The sequence below is a fragment of the Anopheles merus genome, chromosome X (assembly GCF_017562075.2).
Source record: "Anopheles merus strain MAF chromosome X, AmerM5.1, whole genome shotgun sequence".
In the NCBI taxonomy this organism is placed as follows: Eukaryota; Metazoa; Arthropoda; class Insecta; order Diptera; family Culicidae; genus Anopheles; species Anopheles merus.
Window position 1 is genome coordinate 973,648 of NC_054081.1, and position 15,998 is coordinate 989,645.

At 50.5% G+C, this 15,998-nt stretch overlaps 2 protein-coding genes across 12 annotated transcripts in view; one reads left to right on the forward strand and one right to left on the reverse strand.

The window, feature by feature from the left end:
• LOC121597835 (uncharacterized transmembrane protein DDB_G0289901) overlaps positions 1 to 1,941 on the forward strand; it is a 13,161-nt gene extending 11,220 nt beyond the window's left edge. For 8 of the 10 annotated variants that reach the window (XM_041924013.1, XM_041924003.1, XM_041924078.1 and 5 more), the window contains 2 exons: positions 1 to 430; positions 488 to 1,941. The exon at positions 1 to 430 is cut by the window's left edge and continues 338 nt beyond it. In XM_041924013.1, coding sequence (XP_041779947.1) covers positions 1 to 430; positions 488 to 1,044 — 987 coding nt within the window. In that variant the 3' untranslated portion in view covers positions 1,045 to 1,941. Of the gene's footprint in view, positions 449 to 487 lie in introns of all 10 variants that reach the window. The other 2 variants (XM_041924060.1, XM_041924068.1) reach the window with 2 other exon arrangements.
• A 139-nt stretch (positions 1,942 to 2,080) lies between these two features.
• Positions 2,081 to 7,807, reverse strand: LOC121597866 (paired box protein Pax-6-like). Of its 2 annotated transcripts, none has more exons than XM_041924104.1 (6): positions 7,768 to 7,807; positions 5,910 to 5,929; positions 5,442 to 5,607; positions 5,179 to 5,359; positions 4,437 to 5,048; positions 2,081 to 3,489 (listed from the first exon to the last, which is right to left on the reverse strand). In XM_041924104.1, the coding sequence occupies exons 1-6, from the start codon at positions 7,785 to 7,787 to the stop codon at positions 2,782 to 2,784; spliced, it is 1,707 nt and encodes a 568-aa protein (XP_041780038.1). In that variant the 5' UTR covers positions 7,788 to 7,807; the 3' UTR covers positions 2,081 to 2,781. The 2 variants fall into 2 exon arrangements, with proteins under 2 accessions (XP_041780038.1, XP_041780048.1); XM_041924114.1 differs by having other exon boundaries at positions 5,910 to 6,402; positions 7,768 to 7,802.
• Positions 7,808 to 15,998: the final 8,191 nt, after the last annotated feature.

The following is a 15,998-nucleotide window of genomic DNA, read 5'->3' on the forward strand; positions in this document are numbered from 1 at the left end:
GGGGGTGTGGGAGGCAGCGGAGGCGGCAATGCCGGTAGCAGTGGCGGTGGCATCGGCCCCGGCTCCGTCTTCGATAATCATCGGCTGCCCAATCCGCACGGGCTGCCGTTTGGCGGCACCAACGGAGGGCTCGGTGGAGCAAACGGCAGCGGCCCGAACGGGGTGACGGGGCCCGGCGGCATCTGTGGCGGTGGTGGTGGCGCCGGTGGCGGCGGCGGCGTCGGGGGCAGTGCGATGGATAGCAACAATAGTCAATTTTCGCGCATGATGATGATCCAGGAGCCGAAGTTCGAGCCGGACCTGATGCTGAACGAGGGCACGCCGTCGGCGGTGCAGGCGGCGGTGGTGAACCTCGCGACCGCGATGCGCATCGGCCAGACGTTCAAGAGCAACACCATGCACGGCGAGCTGCACGGTAACGCGAACCTCGGTCCGTTGAAGAAGAAAAGTAATATGCTTAGTTTTAACGACTCCAAATACTCACTAGCTAACCGGCAAAAATATCCCGTGGCGTCCGCAGAGTCGTCGATCGGGCAGAACCACTGTCCCGCTACCTCGGAGACGGCGATACGGATCCAGCAGGCGGAGGCGATCCTGCGCTCGCAGGCGGAGGCCGCCCTGCGGCTCGCCGTGTCCCAGGCGCAGGCCGTCGTCTCGTCGAACGCGAGCATCGGCGGCGGAGGGGGCGGCGGTGGCGGCGGCGGCGGGGGCGGCGGCAATGGGATCGGCGGTGTGGCGGGTGGGCCGGGCGGACCGGGCAGCGGCGTCCCGCTCGGCACGATGCTCGGGCACCATCACAACAATCCGCACGCGCTCGGCCGGAGCTGCAACGAGGACGCCCGGGCTGGCAACGATGGCTGCGGCCAGTTCGATCCGACCGGCGAGCATCTGCGGGCGGCCATGCGCGAACACCAGGCACAGCAGCAGCAGCAGCAGCAGCAGTCGAGCGACGATTGCCACCCGTTCGCCCACAGTCCCGTGCCGCGCAACGGGCTCGACCTTACCGATGAGTTCCTAAAGAGTGAGAACGTGCTGAAGGGATGAGAGTAGACGGCCCGCTACCACACGCCAACCGCCGGTAGTTGGGGTGCGGAGTAAAGCGAGCCGAGACGGGGGATGGGGGCTGGGGAAGATTACGGGGTCAGTGATTGCCTATTTTTGTTTGTTGGAAGAAGTTGAAAGGAAAAGTTACCCCTTTTATTTGGTGCATTTACTCGCGACGGGGGACTGAAGGAGGAGGAGGCAGTCTTCACATGTGGGAAGGGGGGGAAAAGGGACAGGGGAGCCTCATTTAACAAGCAAGTAGTAGCAAAACGATTGTTCGTCCTGTTCGACCTTTCTCTTTGGAAAGCAACGCAGCAGCAGAGAGACAAAACAAAAACAATGCGCTCGTTTTCCAACATCCAGATGAAACCTTTATTTTTCAATTACAAACTTTTAAGACTAAACCAGATGAGCAACAGATAACAAGAGAGAAAGAGTGGGAGCGAGAAAATGAGAAGCACAAAGCGCGAAACGAGCCAGTAGGAGAAGCGAACGATAACAAAACGTTAAACGAGAGAGCGCAAAAAGAAAAGAAGAGGCAGTAGAAGAGAAGAGAAAGAGAGAAAAAAGGTAGAAGAAAACATAACAAATTAAAAACAAAAAAAAATGAAGCGAAGAAAACAAGGGACTCGATGTGTGAATTAATAAGCAAAACATGAACTATATGTATAAAACAAACCAACCAACCAACACAAAGCAAATAAAACGACCGATCCCCTTTTGCTGCATTATGCCACGGCTCGGAGCAGTCCGGCTCCGAGCTCAAAAACTGAAACCTGAGTAGAAGAAGAAGAATAAGTCGTCCTGGTACGATGGAAAGAAAAGCGAACGCACGCGGTACACGTACAATGGGCGCCTTGCGCCAGGAATAATAATAAGATTTCACTATTTATTGTACATTCCGTTTGTTTGTTTCCATTTTTTTGTATGTGTGTGGTTTTTGTTCAAAGTATGGAATTAGGGTTTTTGTTCTTGCTGGTTGTGCGTCTGTTTTCCTTTTTTTGTTGTTATTTTACGTTTTTCTTCTATGTTTTTCTCTTCTCGCTCATTACTTTCTTATATGATTCCCATGTTCACAACAGCGGTTTTAATACTTTATTGGCGTTTCTAGTGTTTTGTTTTGTTTTTGTCTTCGCACCAACTGCTCCTGTTCGCTACCAATTGTGCAAGTGTGTGTGTGTGTGTGTGTGTGTGTGTATGTGTGTGTGTTTACTTTTATAAAAAATACCTTCATAGTTCAAACAATCAGAACAACCATCTGTTTCTTCTCCTTTCTCTCCTCGTTTAGTTTACTTCTGCGAAGGCTGTCGCCAAGGTCGATCACGTTAGCTGCGCCATCTTATATGAAAGAATGCATCTTTTTTAAATGATATTTTCATTCCTTTAAGTAACATATCTCCCGCACTAAGTACCACGCTTGTCATGTTTTCCGTTTTCTCTTCCCTCGTCCCTCCACCCTACCACCACACCCTCAACCCTTCCCTTCCCACCATTCCCACTATGCACCATCGAGTTAAATTGTATTACAAGTATAAATGTACTGTTTGTGTGTGTGTGTAAGTGTGTCGTGTGTGTAGTTTGCTCTACCGCCACTCGTCATCGCTTCTTCGCCCTCCGGCCCCCATCGGCTGGCTGTGAGATCCGGCTTCAGTTTAGCGGGGTTCGCGTGCGGCCGGGCCGCTACTGGTACCGATCGCACCCGGTCGAGGGAGCCGACTCGAGGGCGGCCCCGTGCCATTAACTCTTGTTCCACTCGAGCGTGGACTGGAAGCTGAGGACGCCGGCGTTGGCCGGCAGGTTGTACAGCTGGTTCTTCAGGTACATCCCGTTGTAGGACTGGTCGACGGCGGCCGCCGCCGCGGCCGAGTAGGCGCTGTGGTGCATGTTGGCGGCGGCCGAGTAGGCGAAATGGTTGTACAGCGACTTGTCGTCTGAGGTAGATGCGTGCGGGAAGCCGGCATTGGTGCCGAGGGACGGTCCCATCAGGTTCGCGGTCGAGCCGTCGGGCGCCGCACCGCCGCCGCCGCCGCCCCCACCGCCGCCATTGTTCGGGCCGACGCCCCCGTTCGGGTTGGCGTTCGGGAAGGACAGCTTGAAGGACATGGCGGCCGGCGAGAGCTGCTGCGGGGCGGCCGGATGGTTCGGCGCGGCCGGCGACTTCAGCGCGTCCAGGTTCTGGAACGACGGTTCCAGCGGGTACGTTTTGCTCAGGTAGTTGCTGTTCGAGTCCTCCACGCACATGTTCGAGTCGTACACGTGCGAGACGAGCGGCGCGGAGAGGTTGAGCGAGCAGGAGGAGATGGACGCGTTCTGCACGGCGACGGCGGCGGCTGCTGCCGCTGCAGCCGCTGCTGCGGCCGCCGCCGACGAGCTGCCCTCGGACACGGCCTGCGAGCGCTGCTTCTCCTCCCGGCGCCACTTGGCCCGCCGGTTCGAGAACCATACCTGCGGGAAAGGGGACAGTGAAGGGTGTGGTTAGACGTAGTTAAACTGGTGTGTGTGTGTTGCAAGGTTTAACTTAAATGTGTTGGAAGCAACAAAAGAATGAATTATGAAATACATGTAAGGGTTGCTTGCAAATTACAAAGAAGTTCTAAGAGCGTAGAAGAAGAAGAGTTCTTAGTACTATTCCTGAACGCATATAGGACCTGGAAATGGCGTTGAACTCATATCAGTTTGGAACAAATAATGAACTCATACCAATCCTGGAACGAGTCTACATCCCTACCAATTTTGCAACTTTTTACCAAGCATGGGTTTGGTGAGCTCTGGAACCCACAGAGGTCCTAGATCTGATACTGAAGCCATACAGGTACTGGAAATCATAAAGAATCCATACCGATCTTGGAATAGAGCTTGAAACCATACTGAAACTGAGACTGATCCTGAATCCATACCAATCCCATATGAATTCTTGAAATGTTTATGAACCCATACCCCTTTGTCCTTGAACTGATCATGAACATATACTGGTTCTGGAACTGCTACTGAAGCCAAACCTATCTTGGAACTGTAAAGTAATTCATATTCGTTCTGAAACTAATACAAGAACTCATACCTATCCTGGAACTGATATCAAACTTTTCCTGGAACAGATTCTGAACTCCCGTCCAAGAGCTAACCTTAAACTTGTGCCGGTTCGCGAACTGATCAATAACCTAATCTGATTCTAGAACTGTTCCTGAACCGCTACCATACTTATCCAACTCTGTGCCAAACTCATCTCTAGGGTCGAAAAAGCTTGAACTCATTAAACTCATGAAGTCATCGCAACAGGTGTGTCACTATCACACTATATCAGGCACTATCAGACCATAGAATGTTTTGTGGACATTCAATATACTCAAGACTCTTGGAGACACCACCACCTGGAGGCTCCCAATGTAGCTCACCTGTATTCTCGCTTCCGGCAGGTTCGTTTTGGAAGACAATCGTTCGCGCGAAAACACGTCCGGATAGTGCGTTCGCTCGAACTCCTTCTCGAGAAACTCGATCTGGTCGACGGTGAAGGACGTCCGGTTGCGCTGCAGCTTCCGCTTCAGGCTCAGCCGCTCGGTATCATTGTCGACGAAGACCTGCTTCGTCCCGGGGCCACCCTGCCCAGCCGTCCCCGTGCCCGCCCCCGGCACCCCCGCGTCTAGGTTGGTGAAGCAGTGCTTGGCGAACGGATTCTTCGTCCCATCGTCCGACATCGGCTTCACATCGGTCGACTCCGAACCGGGCCCTCCGGGTACAGCTCCACCGCTTCCACCACCACCAGCAGCCGCTCCACCACCGCCGCCGCCAGCTCGACTGTACGTGTCGTTGATGCGCAGCACCGACTCCGCGCCCTGCATCGACCGACAGCTGTCGCCGTACTTGTAGTGTATGAAGGAGGCATCGTTGAGCGATTTGCCCTGCAGATACCCACCGACGTCGTCGCTGAGCGCGTCCGTCGAGTGCGGCTTCTTGCTGAACTCCTTCTGGGCGGCCAGATTGCGCAGTACCCGATTGATTGAAGAAACCTAGGCATATGGGCGAGTTGACACGTGGAGCGTAAAATAACGCAGAATTTGAGTTGGAGTTGGAATATCTGGGCGAAATTGGCGGATTGTTGACATCACAAAACAGCAACAAAGGTGTGGCCACACTTACGCTCGGGATGTTTTCCGGCGTGCAGATCCGCTCGTTCAGCAGCTTGTCCCGGATCTCCCAGGCGAAGATGTTCGGGCAGTTGTTCTTGAACTGTGAGATCTTGTTGACCACTTCCGGCGTCGCGACCCGCGGCTTCGAGCCCCCGATGGCCCGCGGTCGGATGCTGCCCGTTTCATAGTAGCTGTGGGATTGGCATGGACAACTGTTTGATTAGATTTATGCTCCCTACTTTCCCCGTATATCCCGCTGTAGGATCCGCTTACCGGCCGAGAATTTTGCTAACGCATCCGTTGGACACCTGAAGAATGCGCGAGATATCACATGGTCGGGCACCGGCATGGGCCAGCTCCACGATGCGTTGGCGTGTGGAATCAGGCAGAGGTCTACCGCCAACGAATATACCTCCCAGCTGATTGACGCCGCTGTGGCCTGTGGCGGAGGGCAGTGGACGAATGGAATAGAACTGGAATTAGTAATATTGCACGCTCCCGAACTCCCCAGATTCCCCAAAAAGCGGACTCCCAAAGCGAAGCCTCTCGATAGCTCGAGATCTTCAAAAGTGTCCAGAACTCCCGAAATCAAGCCTGTAAAACGTAAAAAAAGTAAAACCGACAAAAAAACGCATAATGGAGTGCGGGTGACAAACTCAGAAAAGGAATAAACGATCCAGCCCGGGGCGGACAACTCAGGAAACTAAACGTGCTAATGTTCAACCAGTTTCGTTCGATTACCTTCGTTTTTGTATTCCATGCTGCAGTGTTTGAAGTAGAAGTGGAGGCAAGGAATGTGTATGAAGGGGTGGGGGGAGGGGGCAAGAGATGGAAAGAAAAGTGAACATAGTTAGCAACAGTGTTTACCGGCAAACATACCGAGCTTCGCTCGTGTTTCATTGTTTTACGATGCGTTTAGGGCGAAATTTGCCAACAAATGTGGCATACATGTACCAGATCGTATTTTTACCCATTTTCACACTCGCTGTCTATCGCGCATCCTTTCCCATCCACCGGACATCAGACAGCGAGCGTACTGTTCTCTTCCGCCAACACACTACGCTACCAGCTTCTACTACTCTGCTCTTTTAGTGTTCCCGTTATCGGCGCCATCTTGCCGCAGCGACCACGTGCTCGCTTGCTACTTACGTGCGGTGCGAAAGCGCCCGATAAGTACGAACGCTGGACCCATGCTGCAAAGTTCAGGAAAGGTGAAGAGAGCGAGGGGAAACCACTAGGGGGGGGGAGGTTTTCAAATGAAAATTTGGTTTTGTTAAACGTTCGTTCTGATTTTCCGGGGCCTACACTAACGGCAGATGTGCTTCCTGGCTGTCTGTCTGTGCTTCCGCCGGAAATCAGACAGACGCATGATAAAAACAAAAAACCCACAGCCAGACACAAACATTGCTTTGATGTGTGTTGGGCACTCTTTTTTTTCAGCAAACATTAGTAAAGTAACAGGAAGCCATCTGTTGTTGGCAAGCATGGCCGCGTTTGAAGTGTGAATTATGGACGCGCGCGCGTACTTTTACTTCTATTTTTATCGCAACTCAATCTTGTGGAGTGTACGTGGGAATGTGAATCAGTGTGAGTGTGTGTGTGTGTGTGTGCGTGTAAGATGATGATGCACAACAATAGATATGAATAAAGCGCTGTAAAACGAATATTATTTCCAGCAGTGTGCGCATTCCCATTTCGGAACCGTTTCTAGTCGCGCTTGTGGCATTTTTGATTTTCAAACGTTCAATTTTTTAGCTTTTTTTAACCGTGTGTATGTGTGTGTGTGGCGTGTGCCAGATGGGATCGAGATTCGAAACGCGGCGCATGTGCAATGGAATGCCGCTTTACACGGTAGCGAATTTAAAAATTGGCGGCACGCTTTTTCGGTTTCAAGGTGGGAAAACCCAGGGGCGCCGTGATATTTTCAAACATTAGTTTTTCACACTTTCCTTTAATGAGGAAAGTTCGTACCGGTTTTGCTCAAAACAAAAATGTGTGCAATGGGGTTTTTGGTCCTTTGAATTTCACATAAAAGATGGACAACCACTTGTACGAGATGTAACGATTTTCCAGCGAAACGGGGTCCAAACCGTGTCCATTGCCCCAAAAGCATTGCCATTCCACGAATTCAACAAAACTGTGGCCGTTTGCACCTTTGCCGCCATTTCCTTGTAACTTTTTACAGCACGAAACAGGCACGAAGGTTTTTTGTTTCGAATAAAAGCGCAAAGCATGCGCTGCTACCAAAACTGACAGCACATCCTGCTCCCATACACTCACCAAAACCACACTCACACACAGACAGACGCTTGTGTAGCAACGGGCAGGCAGCCATGATGCCGAGGCGCACACATTCCTGCCGAACGGTACGCTGTGGCGAAAACCCGCCTGCCGTCGGGTGCCTCTAATCGAATGCAAATTGAACGTGAAAATCAGTCATGCGGAAACGGTACGTTTTGGGGCGATTTCTCACCGCTGGCGTGATTTTTGCGACCCACAAACGATTTTTGCCGGTGCCGGGCGCCGGCCCGCACGTCCGAACGGTGGAAATAGTCGCCAAAAGCGACGGTTTGTTTATGTTTCTGCACATTCTGTTTACCTTGCGTGTATCAGAGCCATTAAATCAAATCCACACCAAACTGTACACTGACAGGGGATGCTGTGTGTGCGCGCGCACGCCTGTGTGTGTGCGTGTTGGTAGAGTGGAGGGGGTGGCGGCAGGGGTGTTGTTCAGGGGGTGCTGACAAGGGGTGAGATTTTTCCGTCAACGCCAAGGCTGACGGGCTGACGTTTGGTGGCGAATTTGCGTCTAGAGCGTTGGGTTGAAGGAGTGAACAGGATCATCGACAGCGAAAGATAGAAGTGGAAGGAAAACGGAAAATTAAAGCATGTTTTCAAGACGTACATTGGAAAAACTGCATTATTTACGAGTAGAAAATGAAAGTGCTTCAATTAACCAACATACCAAGAGAAAATAAACTGAAACCAAGAAAATTTATAGTTGGAAAATTGTAATTCATAACTATTTTTTTGTGAAGAAGATCACATCAAGTTTGAATTCATTCTTGTAAAACGGGAAAACAAACACTGAATAACTAAATATCAATTTAATTTGAGAATAAAACGAATATCGTTTTGAATTTTTAAGAAGAAACCAAAATAACCAGCGCCATCTATTGATTGCCACTGAAGCAGGGGATGGCAAATTCCAGCATGCGAGTATTTGTGTATTTCTAGGAGATATTAATATGGCAAGTGTACAGCCTCCAACCAAAATGACTCGATTTCTTTACGTGCGATCTCGTGTTCGATTGGTGCCAGAGCGCCGGGTAAGCTGAAAAAATGAGAATAAGATGAGGTATATGTGATTCTGAATTGCATTTCCCAAGCGCCACAGATTAAGCTTAAACGACTGGAAAATTGAATATCCATAGGAAAAAAATGAAAGCTTCACAGCTTCATTGGTTTGATCAATAGATGGCGTATTACAACTCATCATTATATTGCTATCCTTTTCTTGCAATGTGTTTCGACAAGTTTCATCTTATAATGACCTATATAGCCTTCTAACTTTCTGAGCAAAAATCTATATTGAATGGTCGTGTGGTCAGATACGTGGGTATCAACACCAACGACCATTACTCAAATCTCACTTGCTTCAGTACCGGTGGTTTCCGTTGGAGTTTAGTATTTAAACAATCGTATCGCCGTTCTAGTTCTAGCGATGCATAACTTCAATGCGAAACCATACAACAGTACAGAAGAAATGAGAAAGCTCTCCTCCAAGCGAGGAAGCTCCACAGGTTGGGTATCCCACAAACAGATGGCGCCACCAGCTTTTTTGCTATTTTTAGAATGCATAAGTCGTTTGCCGTCTGCTAAACGAAGTCTTTTTATATTCTGTTTAGGCTGAAAGCTTGAGGCGTTTAGAAGCCGTTTAGTGGTCGTTTAGTGGATTTGTGGCACTTGGGTTCCGAATGAAGTATGAGCGATCCCGAATTCCTAGGTACCGGGATCTGGCCGGGATGCCTCTTATCATGACTCACTTAGACGTGCATGTCACGTATTTTCTGGGCATGTTTACTTGTAACAACATGAAATACACTCTGCAAATAGGTTTGCTCTCGGGAACGTTGGATGACCGAGTTGACAGATAATCATGGTTATTTGTGGATAGTTCGCCGTACTCAGTCCTATGCTATTCGTCAAACACAACATTTCCAGCTAAGAAGTTAGGTCAGAAGGATCACATAGTTTGATAGGAAAATAATAATCTGGAGAGTTTAAAAAATAGACCTATCATAATTTTGTAAAATAACATAAAAAAAAATTCAAAATTTAAAAATCAAAATACCAACAATAAATTACATTCATTCATTCATTACTACTGCTTAATTCTGTAAAGTGAGTTATTTCATATTTATCACCTTAATAAACAGACACAACAATTTCTCACAATTTTATAATATGCTACGAATCTTCTCTATGCAAAAAGTGTGCCAACCCCTGCCTTGAGCTTCACCTAAACAGATGAGAGAAGACAACCGTTTTCACATCAAAAATAAACGCCCTTTTTGAGTGTTTCAACTCAGATTTCACAGGAATTGTTGTAAATCATCAAATCAGCAACCGTTATAAAGCAATTCACCTGTCCCCAAGTCACGAGAGTGGGCTCCACCGCAACCGCAACAACGCTTTCGCAGCATCCACGCACTACGAACCGCGACCGGCCAAGATCTCACCCCTGCAGCGTAAACGCAACGGTCGGGTCGCTCGAACCACAAGCGGAACGAAGCAAACAGTGCGCTGAGTGCCGTTTCGCTCCAACGCTTGCCCGTACGCGCGCAGGGCAGAGCGGGACGGCACGCCGCGCGACGAACAAAAGCAAACGCACAGCAAGAAGAACACACGGGCGTGCAGCAGCAGACAGACGGCCAGCCAGCCAGCCAGCCAGCCAGCGAGCCAGCGAGCCAGACACACACAGAGAGCAAAGAGCAGGCAATCAACAAGAGTAGCAGTAGCAGAGTGCCAGGGGCAAAGATGCGTGCCCAAGTTTTAAGCAATGTAAAGTGTAGGCTAACAGTAAAATTGTAAATTGTCGTTGTTTCGTAGCTTACAACAAAAAAACGAGCGCGCCCGCAATACAAGCAAAAGCAGGTAATTGGAGTTGGTATGTTTGAGTGGTTGTTGTTTCGCTGTTTTTTTTTTGCGTGGCCCTACCGTGGTTGGTAAGTTTTTCACCAGGTTCTCCGGGGGTCTGCTGCTGCTGCCAATTTTCCTTTCCAATTTCCAAACCGTGTGTGCGTGTGTGTGTGTGCGTCCTGGAGCAGTTATGGGTGGGGGAGACGGGGCGAGAGCGAGAGCGAACAGTACACCAAAAGCGCTCCATCCCGCTTTCACCCCTTCTGCTGGGAGCGCCTTTTGGGAGCGGGCCGTATCGGTTTTTGGAATTGTTGTGTGTGTGTGTGTGTGTGTGTGTGTGTGTGTGTGTGTGTGTTTGTATGTGTGTATTTTTTGCTGCTGCACCCTTCACTTCCTCGTTGTTCCCCTTTGCCCCTTTCCTTTGTGCCGTGTTTTGTGCAGCTCGGTGAGAGACGCGCTGCATTCCTTTTTGGAAAACCACCAGTTTGCTGCGTGGATGAGCGAGCGAGAGCGAGAGAGAGTGTGTGTGTGTGTGTGTTTGTGTGATGCGTGTGGGAGTTGCCTTTGTTTGGCGAGCGTGCGAGGGAGAAGGCGAGACAGAGCCGTCGTCTGGCGTCTGCGGGTTGTGTTCATTGAGTTCGTCCGAGAGCGAGAGCGAGAGAGAGTCAGGTCGCTCTTCTTAAGGGTGTGCAGAGAACTTCTTAAGCAGGCAGCGCGAGCTGTTGATGTGTGCACGCATGTGTGAGTGTGAGTGTGTGTGTGTTTGTGAGCATGATGGATTTTTGACTCGACGGGGAACGATGTTAACTGCGTTGGAAGCGACTGGCAACGGCAGCAACCGCTCGCCAGAAGTGCAAAGTTTGTCCAAAGCACGTTCAAACCTGTCCCCAGCTGCGGTGCGCCATTGTCCGTCATTCACAAGTGGTCACAGTAATCATTTTCAATGCTCGTGTGTGTGCGTGTGTGCATTATCCTCTTTGTCGTGCTCCAGGGGCCAGCATCTCTCTCTCGCTCCGGTGCTGTAACGTTACACACAGCCACGCACACATTGAAACGCGCTGGACTTGAATCTTTTTGCCCCGGCCCCGAACGCGCAGAGCAAAACCTTCTCCAGTAACAAGACGACACAGATACACACAGACACACACAAAGTTAACCCCACAAAGAGGGAGAGAGCGAGAGCGGCCAAGGAAGAGAAGCGCATAAGCCCAGCATAAGCATAGAGCAGCAGTTAGCAGCAGCAAGTCCGCCAGCGGCCATCGCTGTTTGCGAACGCGAACTGCCCCCAAAATCGCAAAATCCTCCCCGAGAGCAGTGTGCGTGTGTGTGTGTGTGTTTGTAACGTCAAAAACAAAAAACAGAAAACTCTACAAAGTGACTAAAAACGTGCGTTTTGTGTGACAAACTGTGGTGGTAAAAAAAAACGGGTGGACATTACTAGCACGAACGTCTGCCTGCCTGCCTGGGTGTGTGTGTGTCCGGGCAGTGGTGTGCCACACCACACACACACACACGCACGCCCGCCCGCCCCGTGGAGTTGGCCTTCTCTCCAGTGCGTATGGTGGTGTGCCGGACCGGAAGCCAAGAGAACGAGAGAGAGAGCAGCAGCAGCAGCAACACCCGGCACGCGGCAGATTTGTGGGTGGCGGCGGGCGGGTGCAGTGGGTGCTGGAACATACCCCCCCCCCCATGGGCCGGAGAGGAGCGATGAAGGCCTAGCACACACCACACACCCACACACCCACACGCCGGGTTTTTGTGTCCGGGGTCCGTTTCTGTTTCTGGCCGGGCGAAGAGCCGCTGCAACGATTGCATCTTGTGCACCACCTTGCCCCCGCCGACGAAAGGTTTGTGCTGTTTGCCAGGAAAAAGGACTCCTTTTAATGCCACCCCCTCCCCCATTCAACTTCCCATTCCATTCTTCCGTGCGGGAATCGCTCACAAAGAGCAATCGCAAGGAAAGTGTGCAAAGAAGGGGCTTTTTGTTGCTCTTCTTGGGTCTTTTCTCGATTACTGAATGCATGTGCATGTGTGTGTATGGGAGAAAGAGTGTTAGATGAAGGGGGTAGGGGCGGGAAGAAGAGGATGAGAGGAAGCAGTGTAATGGGTGGTTGCATTATGTGCGTGGACACTGGCGCGCGCGTAGCCCTGTTTTGCGCGATCAGGAGAGAGCGCTAAAGCGAAAGAGAGAGAGAGAAAAAGAGAGAGGTGTGTAAAGTGGTGCCCAAAGATGTAAAACGGAACCACCAGGAACGAAGAAGAAGCAGCGAGAAAGCAAACCCCCCCTTTAGGAGAAGAACCCAAACCCAAACGAGAAATTACAGGAAAAAAAAAACATTTACACGCACTTCTTTCTCTCTCTCTCTCTCTCGCTCGCTGACACATACAGACACCTACACACCTACACACACACAAACACATAAACAAACACACACGCCCAACAATTACATCGTATGGCGAAAATGGCAGCCGCACGGCCAGAAGAAGTTACTGTGCGCTTCTGTGAAGCCTTTCTCCACATACTCCACTACTACTCCTCCCCACCCACCACAACACCCCGTACCGACCCACCTGGGGGACCAAACAAACTGTTTTTTTCCGAGCGCCTCGTTTTTTCCCCAAAAGTTCAAAAATAAGGCGTGTGATCCCTGCTCTCTCCCATGTGTTCGTGTGTGCTGGTTGTAAGTGTGCAGTTTTGGGTACGGTGGACTGCGCTTGGGTTGCATTTCTGGTGGGCGCCGCCTCACACCCCAATCACTCCGTTATCACACTCACAAACAAAATTCTCTCTCGCTCTCTCTCTCTCTCTCTCTCTCTCTCTCTCTCTCTCTCTCTCTCTACCTTCTTCTCTCCCAACGTTACAACGCCAGTGTGTGCAATTACAAAGAGGAAACGGAATCCGGAACCTCACCCTCCCCCACCCCCACGCCCCCCTCTTCACGCCCTCTTCCAGGAGAAGAAACATCGATGTGCTATTATCAGCGCCCTCTTGGGCGAAGAATGGCGCTTGAATGGGCAGTGGGTGGAAAGGATGGTCGGAAGGGTTCTTAAAACGAGGCAAATCTTGGGGGGAAAAAGTTCACCGTCCCCTTCCAAAGCGCGTCAGAACGCACATTTCCAGGCAAAAGGTCATAGACCACACTCGCGTGGAAGCGAACCAAGGGTGCCCTCATGGGCAAGAATCGGTCCTTCGAGCCGGATTAGCGCGTGTTTCGTCGCTCGCCATTTGCCTGCTTCCATGTGACGCTGTTTGTTGTTGTTGTTCGGTTTTAAGCGAAAGTGTTCCAAACCGCTTGTGTGACGATTGCATGTATGACTCGCAGCATAAGCCAGAACAAAACGCACCCTCCCCCTCTCCTTCCATCCACACATTTTCAGCCGATGAGTTCATCGATGCGCGCGAGTGTTGTGTGTCCGCTGCGACAAAGCGTCGCGCGACGCTCGGGACCGATTTTACGACCGTGCGTTAGGGCGACGGCGACTGTTGCTGTGTATGACAAATGGTGCGGCGCGCCACGGTCAACGACATGCGTCCCGGGGTACCGATCGAGCCACAGCACAATAACGCCACAGCTGTGTGCAAAGCCCGAGTCTGGTCCGCGCAGCTTCGCGCGGACATGCATTCGCTCCGACCATCAAACGCTGCAACCAACACATCAACATCATCAACAGGAACGCGCACACCGATCAACGCAACGCGCCCGCCGGACGACACGACGAGCCATCATCGCGTTTGTGTGTGATTCACCGATCAACACTGGAAGCACCGAGGACGTACGCGCGCCGAACGTCAAATCACCGTGAGCCGGCGATCGAAGTGGACGTGCTTTTGAGTACACACTCTCCCTTTAAGCCTTTTGTGTTTCGGTGTTGTGCTTTTTTGTGCTAAGAACAGAAATAAGAAAGCAGTTTTGTGAAAAGTGATCAGTGCGAACGAACGAACCTTCACGAAAGTGTGTGGCAAAGTTTCCTACATTTCCCTCGGGTTGCGTTTGCTTTGTGCGGAAGCTCTTGCAAAAGGTGAATTTGGTGAACGGAGTGTGTGGTATCGCAAACCTACAGGGCACAGGCGCGCGTCCCTGTTCCGAACGTGTTGGGCAATAGCAATTGGCGCAGCAAAAGCGAGCTTTGGCTGTGATCGAGCGAACTGGCGGGGGAATCAGGATACTGTGAGACACTGGACGCGATTTTCCCGAAAAAGTTTGTAGGAAAAGGAACCGAAGTACAGTGAAATCTCTTCAAGATGTAGTCTCTTAGAGATGAACAATTGCATGTGTAATTTGGCAGCCTAGATTCTCCAAGATGAATTTTGAAAGACAGTTGGTCAAAGGATGCCAGAGTTTCCTCGTGGTTTCTTGGATACTGCATAGCAACATCTTCACTCGTTTCCTTCAACATGAATATCTCTCAAAGCTGATAGCTGGTCTGGTACCATCCTTCAACATATCCAGCATAATCATTTCAGCGATCAAAATGCTTCTTTTAGTGAAGGCTTCAATTTAGTCTTTGGACACTCAAATGCTCCCAGTTGTCACTTCTTCTGGGCAAATTCGGTGTGTGAAAAAAGTGAAGTAATTTGTACTCTCACGATCCCGAAAAGGAAAGATTCTCCTCCTTCATCTCCATCCGTGGATCATTTCTGCGATCAAAATTTGGGGATTTAGGATCACTTTCGTATTGGAAAATAAATTTCCCATGTGTCCCGTTTTGGAAAAATTCCACGGATACATTGGGCACAATTTTCCCCATGTGGGAAAAATGGAAATAATTAGTTTCATGATCAGAGAGGAAAAAAACCCATTAAACCATGGGGTATAGAGTCCCCATTCTTCATTTGTTCGAGCATAATAATTTCAGCGATCAAAATACCACCAACGATCGCTACTGGACAAACGCACAAGTGTTTGCCTTTAGAGGCACAGCACAAAGGGACAAAGAAAGGGAAGGGGTCAAACGTGCTCAAAGGGCTCATGAGGAGGGGAAGCGGGTTGTAATGATCCTCGGAAGGGGGGGGGGGGGGGAGATCGTAAATTTCGTTCCTCCGACACCCTATTTTCTTTGCGTTTACTAATTGTTTCGCTCTTGTTCTAGATTTTTACACGCAGAACGAGCTGAGATCATCGGCATTTGTCCCGTCGTCTGTCGCCGGAGGGGGGGGGGGGGTCTCTATGAGATCATTGGAACGCGGAGTGCCCGGGCGGACGGATCGGATCGGGGGTTGAGTTCGGCCGCCACCGCCACCAGAGGAATAAGATTCGTTCCGCAGTCGGGCCGTTGCGAGAAAACACTTGCGCGAGTCACGTACAGAGCCCGAGACCACGGGTCACATCTGTTTGTCGTGTACCACCCCCCCCCCCACCCCTCTCATTTGGGACACTTTCGAACGGTTGTGCCCAGGCGGTAGCAGCATTGACTAATTAACTTTCGATTCGTTTCGCCCACGAAACGAGACATTTCCAATTTTGAATTACATATCGTTTTATGAAGATCGTCGTGTTTCTTTCAGCCGTCACGATACGGCACGATAGCAGACGCACTTACACACCCCTGTATCATTCTAGCAATGGCCATTCCAGCCCGTTCGGTTGCATTTGGAGAGCCTTGCACAAGGGGGAAAGCAGCATTACTCTATTACTGCCTGATAACGATTGCCCTGTGTGTGTGTGGGTGTTTGTGTACCGAGCGTAC

What these genes read in the sequence shown, in the direction of transcription:
- LOC121597866 (XM_041924104.1), bottom strand. Translation starts at nt 7,787, where the DNA reads ATGGCTCTGATACACGCAAG. An exon ending in ATGGCTCTGATACACGCAAG is followed by an intron (nt 5,930 to 7,767) that starts GTAAACAGAATG and finishes CAAACACTGCAG; the next exon opens with CATGGAATACAAAAACGAAG. An exon ending in CATGGAATACAAAAACGAAG is followed by an intron (nt 5,608 to 5,909) that starts GTAATCGAACGA and finishes CCTCCGCCACAG; the next exon opens with GCCACAGCGGCGTCAATCAG.